Raw genomic sequence first — 8,679 nt, 5'->3', positions numbered from 1 at the left:
TAGGATAGTCTGCGCGATGGAATGACATTTCACAGAAAACTTTTTGTATGTATTTTTCTTCTATAACACCAAATGACGGGACGAACATGTCGTGTGGCTGGTGGTAAGCGACACGTCTATCCATAACAATTGCAGTGCGCCCGCCACTCAGTACTTTAAATTGGAAAGATCTGAGGGGCACTGCCAGAGCGCCCGTCACCCTGAGTCGTAAGTTGACAAGTCCCATGTGACTGTAATCACCAGCACCCATACCCTTCTAAACCGGAACGCAGTAGTGTCCACATTATTGTTTGGCAGCAAAAATACGTAAGGTGGCAGTACTTCACTGGATGAGCCCTTTTACAAGGAGCTCTACTGCTACTAAATGTGTATCACTTTAGTAAAAACTGACGAAATGAAAATCTGACTTTGAAGCAAAAAAGTGTTTTCACGCCTAAACCGCTGAATCAAAAATCATGACTTTAATAGTTATAGAGATAGATGGGACCCTGAAGAAGGATATAAACTACTTTTTGTCACAATATAAAATCTAAAAGGGGACGAAATAGGGGATGAAAGCTTGTATGGAGAACCAATCATTTCTTAAGTAAGGCCGTGCGAGTTTTTCTGAATACCCGCACTTGATCTTCATTATTTATTAGTGAGAACCTTAGTACACAAATAAATAGTATTTATGTGGTCTGTGTAAATAATGAAGATCAAGTGCGGGTGTTAAGAAAAACTCGCACGGCTAGAAGATGCTGACATCCGCCTCTTCAGTCCCTTCGAGGCCATAGACGTTGCAATACGTCCGAAACGTCGAGGTAATTGAAATATGTTTTATACGTGATTAAGTCCCGAATTAAAAATCAAATAATTTTAGTCTTAATTCAACAAGTATTTTAATTCAATGAAACCCTTCTCCGAAGATAATTACAGTAGTTAAAAGTCAAACCTCCATTCTTTTGAACCTTTCATTCGAATATGACTAGCTCGAGACCATTATTGTAAATATTTAAAGTGATACATAAATTGCCACTTACCAATAGTGGTCAACGTTATAAAGCAGTAATAAACGCTGTCGAAGTAACTCCAACCCTCGAACTTGGAGAAGGCAGCTGCTCCCCCTGCGATGGTCAGAGATGACAGTGTGGTCACCACACAGATGAGGTCCACTTCAGATGCATTCGTTTGCTTGCAGTTCATCGCACGCTTTATTGATTTTATTATTACGCTGGAATTTATAAACGTGTACGATTAGTATTGTCTCGAGTTCTTAGGTTTTCGCGATTGTTACACATAGGAAATGAAACTATTTTTCCGTTGACGCAACGGTTGAGTCAACCGTGACCATGGGACCTGTAAAGGGCCCGAAACGTCGGTTTGTTTGAAAAAACAAATATACGCGATTTAAATCCGGAAAAATAGTTTCATTTCCGATTAGTATTGTCGTTTAAAAAATAAATTTTAAACAGTTATGTTATACAGAATCTTTGCCGCTATGGTGGTGGTAGCCTAGTGAGTACAGCGGTTGCATTAGTGTTCAAACAACCTTTGAACATTCCACTCAGTAGGTGAATGACCCAAAAATAGACTGCAAGAAAATGCTTCAGCAAGACGAACGACCGAAAACCAAGTTGCAAGATAATGCTTCACCGGCACTTTACACTAACGAGACACTAAAATTTTAGAGACATTTTATATAATAGTGTGTGTAAATTTGTATATATATAGCAATTAATTTATTATTATAATGAGTCTTAACAGCAACCGAGTCTAATTTATCACCCTTAGCTGTCATTAGAGCATACACACCCACGCCCACAAATCACAGATTACCTCCTCCTTTTGTAAAGTTTTAAGTCGATTACTATTAAAGTTATACATATAGTTTTATAGGGTACCTAACCTATCACAAACTTGAATTTTTTTCCGAAATAACGTTTGTTCGAATTTTCATTAAACCGAAAACCTAATATAACGAAACTATTGTTCTTTCAGGATAATATATTAGGGGTTAAAGTATGAAATTGCCGTTTTATTGCAATAGGTTCTTTGAATTTTCATAGAATCTTCATGGTTTGAGGTTTTCGAATGAAACTTTTTTCAAATGGTTTCTTTGATTTTTTTTTTAAATTTGAAACATTTGAATATCGACTTTCAATTGTTTTTGTTATTCAATTTAGACAAGAAAGATGGATACTGCGAAAATTCGAGTGATTTTTGAATACGAGTTCCGACGCGGAACTAACGCGGCAGAAACTGCCCGCAATATCAATGCTGCGTTTGGAGAGGGGTCTACTAATGAACGCACCGTGCGATTTTGGTTTGAACGCTTTCGTGATGGAAATTTCGACTTAAAGAACGAGTCACGAGGAAGACCGCCCACACAGGTGAATAACGATGAATTAAGAGAGATAGTGGAAGCCGATCCTAGTCAAACTACCCAGGAATTAGCGGCATGGTTTAACGTTACCTTACCCACAATATTGACTCACTTGCGTCAAATCAATAAAATAAAAAAATACGAAAAATGGGTGCCTCATGATTTGACTGATCTGCAGAAAGAAACGCGTGTTGAAACTTGTGTTGCCTTGTTGAACCGGTACAGAAATGAAGGAATATTGGATCGAATTGTAACATGTGATGAAAAGTGGATTCTTTATGATAACCGGAAAAGAAAAATGCAATGGCTGACCCCAGGTCAAATGCCACAACAGTGTCCTAAAGCAAAACTTACCAATAAAAAGGTAATGGTAACTGTTTGGTGGTCTCAGCATGGTGTTATTCACTATAGTTTTCTCCGATCTGGTCAAGCAATAACGGCAGATGTCTATTGTGCCGAACTCCGAACCATGTTGACAAAACTAGCAGTAAAACAGCCCCGACTCATGAATCGATCTTCACCATTATTGCTCCACGACAACGCGAGACCTCACACAGCACGAGAAACCATTTTGACCCTTCAGGAACTGCAGTTAGAAACCATTCGTCATCCTCCGTATTCACCAGACCTTGCTCCAACGGACTACCATTTTTTTCGTGATTTATTATATTTATCTACGTGACAAGAAGTTTTCTTCCCAGGAGGCAGTACAAAATGCTTTCACACAGTTTGTGCAGTCTAGATCGTCGGAGTTCTATCGCAAAGGCATTAATAACCTTCCCATTAGATGGCAGCAATGTATAGATAACAATGGCATCTATTTTGATTAAATAAATTTGTTAAAAATTTAAAAAATAAACAATTTAGATTTTCAGTACAAATCGGCAATTTCATACTTTAACCCCTATTATGTTGGATGTTTATCGCAAAGACACGATTAGGTTCGGTTAGGTTAGATTTAAAGAAACAACATTTTCCTCTCAAAATTACTTTCGAGGTTATGAAAATTCGAGCAAACGCTATTTCTGGAAAATGTCATTTCGGACTTCGACCGTTTTTTATGTTACACGATAACCTTTTGTGAATTAATTTTGATGATTCTTTTTTTGTAGAAAAGAGGGTATCTCAGTATTGGTCCCATTTTTATTTGAAGGAAATATACCACCTCTAGGGGTGGCAAACTAGGGGATGAATCCAGTTTCGCGCACTTTCCGGTAAACGATTTCAATAAAATTTGGCAAATAGATGTAACTCCACAAATTTTTGAGGTCGGTTTTTTTTAATAAAAATGTTACAATTATACATATAGGGAGTGTTTTATAATAGTGTACCTTTTCTTTATATAACATTATTTCTTACAGCCTTTTCTTTTCCTCTTTTAACATTTCTTACAATAAATTTGTGGATCGAGCCTTCATTAAGGCTACAAAGGGTTTTTGATAAATCTCCGAAGGCTTCGTATATGAACATAGCTAAGAATTGGCGCTGAATTGTTATACTAAAGCAATGTCACTGTTGTTACTGTACCTGCTAAGTCTGTTGACGCGTTCGCCGATGCTCTGGAACATGATGAGGCCGAGCGGGATGCCCACGATGGCGTAAAACATTGTGAACAGCTTGCCGCCGATCGTAGCTGGCGTCGAGTGCCCATACCCTGTAATGTTAATATCATGAATAATAAGTTTCTTTCTTCAACTATCGGGTCTCTTCGGTCGAGCAATCGACAACACCTAAGGATGCCTCGTAGAAAAGCGAAACACGTGTCAGGTATATTTTTGGTGGTTCTATTTGTGACTGTAGTTGCGCTATTGTTGCTTAGTTTATTAAATTTTATGCGAAGCGATGGTAGGAAAATTAAGTGCATGGAAAAACTTTCACTGGGTTCGTGGAGTAGCAAATTAATTTACTTCCATTTTTATTAAGATGGATTTCCGCAAAGTAATGGCTAAATCAATTTTTTTTATCATACTAAGTGACAGGACGAACAAGTCGTGCGCCTGATACTAAGTGACAGGACGAACAAGTCGTGCGCCTGGTGGTAAGCGACACAGTGATACTAAGGCTCAAAATCTGTATAAATTTATTTAATGTAAGGATTTACAAGAAAACTAGCATTTCAAATTGAAGTATTTGAAGAGTTATGCTTGTCACCAACAGTGGAAACCGTAGTGGTGGTAGACTAGTGAGAGAATGTTTCTCATCTCAAGTGAGAGGTTCACGGTTCGAATCCCGCACTCGTAACACTTCAGAACCAGAATGCAGTAATGCTAACATTACTGTTTGGCAGCTGAAATGGGTAAGGTGGCAGTACTTCCCTAGACAAACACTTTCACAAGGAGCTCTACTGTTACTAAAATGTGTGACAAACTTATGACTATGACTAAGTTTCGTGAGTTTAAGAGAATTTGTCTTTTGCTTTGTGGTTCCAATTTGAGCTCCATATGCAGCAGACTGTTAAGGGTAAACTTTGCACTAAATAGTATTGTAGAAGTACATACCAATGGTGGTAAGGACGGTGGTGGCATAATAGAAGGCACCAGTGAACTTCCACTGTTGACCAGCCTTGTGCGGTTCCGATTTGAGCACCACTGTCTCCATCACGCGGAAGTCTTCTTCTGTTATATTGTACTTTCTTATTATCATCCCCTCGATAGCTGCAACATTGGATTACAGATGTTATTGACAGTGTCTTCCTTTTTTGGTAGGTCAATGTATCTGTAAATATTGTTTAGCCGACTTCAAAAAAAGGAGGTTCTCAATTCGACTGTATGTTGTTTTTTGATGACTCCTGTATTTGTGAACCGATTTTGATGATTCTTTTTTTGTTGGAAACAGGGTCCTCGGTAGTGGCCCCATTTAAATTTGAAGACAATATTTCACCTCTAAGTGTGATGAGCTACAAGATGAATGACTTTTAAGGTATGTTTTTTTTGTACTTTGTGCTGAGATTATTTGAAGTTCTACTGTAGAAGCAAGGGCCTGATGATCTGTCATATAAGGAATTCTAGTAGGAACAGCAGACCCTGACAAAGGTTCCCAAATGTTTTTAAATTTCATCATCAATTTAAAACACAGATTTAATACCTAGGTTGGATGCTCATTTATAATTGTAAAAATGTTATACATTTTTAAATATTATTTGTAACATTTTGTATAACCTGCATATCAACTGTGAACTGGCAACTGGTACTATCGAAATTTTGACAACTTTACATTGACTTTACAGGTGAAGAAAAAAATTGTTTGCGTCATTTATATACCATCTGGTCTGGTGTTAAATAAAAATACGTAGTGTATGTGTAATAAAAATATTTAAAAACTACCTACCTGCCTAGGTACCTTTTTGAAGTATCAAAACTTTTTGCTTTGATTTTATGAATGAATGAAACTAAAATCTTTTAAATTTGTGTATGCTATAGTATCCATGGCGAGCGCCGGCAAGAGTGCAAAAATTTAAAAAAGTCATTACCGCCCTAGGGCCGTATGATAACAATACCGCTTAGTTTTGCTGCACGTTATACTATTCTATACTTACAAGCAAGATGTGATGAAAACATATTTACGTTACTAGGTATTTTTTGTCCATGTGTTTTAATTTGTTAGATTTCTTTCAATAGCTATTTAAATGAGCTTTTAGAAGCTGCATGTAAATTTAAGTAATGTCAAAGAATTCTAACTGGGAAAAGTAGTGATACTGTGGAAGTAGTATATACATCAAAAGCTTTAGATTTAAGAAGCTTATGTTCAAAAATGTCAATGGAGGAAGCATATTTTTGATAATTACTGAAAATCAGGATTCTTTAATTTTTTTTTAACACCAATTATTTTTTGTGTCAATTTCGTAATTAATAAAATAAATACTAAATAAACAATTTAATATATTTATGTTGATTTTTTGGTACTTTAATAATGTAATGACATATTAAAAAAAATATCATGAGCCCTAGACAATTTTGATGTGTGTATATATCTGTCTACACTGCTACATAAAACCAAACTCAAACTGAATAATCATAATCAACCATATGTAGATGACCCAAAAATGTATGGAACTGAAATGTTTCAGAAAACAGTTGAAATTGCACTTCAAAGACAGTCTCCTAAGGTTGATTTTTCTCAAATGTTCAGATTTTTTTGAATAGTTTGAATGTTCAAATCATTCACCGTCCATACCTTTAATAGAATAGTCATTATAATGTGTTGTGATTCACATTATAATCACCATTTTTACTTATATAGAGTCTGAGAATGTACCTTGCAGAACTTCAAATCTGTTCCTCTCCGTAGTAGACTCAAGAGCGTCAAAGACAGCCGCACCAACTAGCAGATATGTAAATGTGCACACAATTAAGGATAGAGTGCGTACATTTTGCTTCTTCATCACGCACAAGTGCGACTCTGGCTTTAGGGCTATGGCCCAATGCACACTCCACCTTAATCAGCTCACTTAAGGACCATATTGTCTTGCCTCTAAAGACTAAGTAACCATTGTAAGGTACTTCTATAAATTTTTATCAGAACTCATTTTTATGATATGCGAACTATTTCAAATTTAGAATGTGTTCTCTATGGTTCAGTTCTGCATGCATAATCACAACCAGTGTGTCTTATTCGCCAGTTTCTCATTTTTTTTATTTTAGGGATGTCTAAACTTTAAGTGTTAAAGTGCTAGCAATAAATTGATCCCATTGTAGGAAGTCATTTTCTATTTTTGAAAGATTTCCATTTATGGATGTTTAGTGTTGTGTTGTTATTTTTGTTCATTATTTATTCCAGTTTCACCTGAAAAATTAAAATTTTTAATTTTAAAAGATTACAGTAAATCATTTGAAGCAACGGTGGAGCAAGATAATAAACCGCCTAATTGGGTAATTCTAGTTCAGTTGTATTGTAGGTGTATAATATGTCAATATACACTTATTATGTATATTCAATTACAAGGGAACAAAAAGGTTAAATGTTATTAATAATTTGTAAATAAATAAAAAAAAAGTGTAATATTTTTTTTTTATTTACAAGTGTACATTTTTTTATTTAGGTACTTTGTTTCAAAGAGTCAGAAGAAAGTTAAGTTGTCTTGCCATAGAAGAGAAAAAATTATTGGCATCTATGGCAGAGAATGGTAAAAGAATCAATGTTGGTCTAAAAAATAGTTTAAAGATTTAGGTATTTAGTAAGAAACGAAAGTTTATAGTTTTATTTTAATTTAGTAATTTTAAAGAGATGTCAAATACACTGTCTCATTAGATTAATTTTAGAAATGAATTCATCATTTTAATTTAATTGGAGAAAACAGGATTCCATATATCATTTATTTGTTTAACAAAAATTAAAAATTCGCTCGAAATGTTTTTTTTTGCAAATGCCACAGAAAAATAAATTTATTTCAAACAAAGAACTTACCTAGTGCCAACTGATAAGGGTTACGTAGACATTCGGGCGCAATATGTTACGCGATTTTATCACAAACGGCATCTATAAATATTTAAATATCTGCAAAGCTGTATCCTAAAAATAACATCGTGCTATAGTCCGCATTCATATCCATAGGTCAACGCACACACCATATCTGGGTCAAACCATATGACAACAATTTTCCAACATTTCTCCCAAAAAGGACACAGGAAATGAAAAGAAAAGCCTTGTTTAAGTTACAATAACTCCTACTATGAGCTCTAATTGCCGAATTCAGAGAAGAATAACTAATTTTCGGCTAAGATACTTCTATGCGGTAAACTGCTGTCTTGTTCTGTCAAACTCACTTGCACTTTTTCCGATCATAACTGAGAACTTTTATTAACACGAGGTCATTTTGAACGAGAAAATAAATAAATAATTACATAATGGCATTAGGGGTTGATAAAAATAACAAAAAATATTATTTTTGGCACGACAGCCTCTTGCACTTTGTTACTTGACCTAAGCGTGTTGCCATACTGTAAAAATAAATTGAGATTTGCAAGGGGTTGATATTGCAAATTTTTGGGGTTGAAGTGGGATGAAACAGAACAATTCCTTTTTCTGATATGACTGTGCAGTAATAAACTTTGAATGAGTAACTATGAATTGAATGATTTAAGAAAAATTTTAACAAAGTTGGAAATGTTTAATTCCTGGGGTAGCCCAGAGACCCTCCCGACACCAATGCTCACAAAACAATATAATAGAATTCGTTCCCCCAGATGCAATGCCTAAACATTGACTAATTTTGCATATAGGTTAATGCGGCAGTGTTAATAGGCTCTAAAACATTGTTCCCGAAGAGAATGCCACCCCCGCAGCATCCCTTTACAGCATCCTGCTAGTATTTATCG

General features: G+C 35.4%; 1 protein-coding gene across 1 annotated transcript in view; it reads right to left on the bottom strand.

Annotated features, from left to right (window-relative positions):
- Window positions 1-6,746, bottom strand: part of LOC113228160 (potassium channel subfamily K member 9-like) — a 13,944-nt gene extending 7,198 nt beyond the window's left edge. The window contains exons 1-4 of the mRNA XM_026461380.1: window positions 6,620-6,746; window positions 4,864-5,019; window positions 3,893-4,019; window positions 1,023-1,213 (exon numbers count right to left, since the gene is read on the bottom strand). Of these exons, the coding sequence (XP_026317165.1) occupies window positions 1,023-1,213; window positions 3,893-4,019; window positions 4,864-5,019; window positions 6,620-6,746 (601 nt within the window). The remainder of the gene's footprint in view (window positions 1-1,022; window positions 1,214-3,892; window positions 4,020-4,863; window positions 5,020-6,619) is intronic.
- Window positions 6,747-8,679: the final 1,933 nt, after the last annotated feature.

The sequence above is a fragment of the Hyposmocoma kahamanoa genome, unplaced genomic scaffold (assembly GCF_003589595.1).
Source record: "Hyposmocoma kahamanoa isolate Upper Pololo Valley unplaced genomic scaffold, ASM358959v1 224, whole genome shotgun sequence".
NCBI lineage: Eukaryota > Metazoa > Arthropoda > Insecta > Lepidoptera > Cosmopterigidae > Hyposmocoma > Hyposmocoma kahamanoa.
This window is presented reverse-complemented; position numbering and strand designations above follow the sequence as displayed.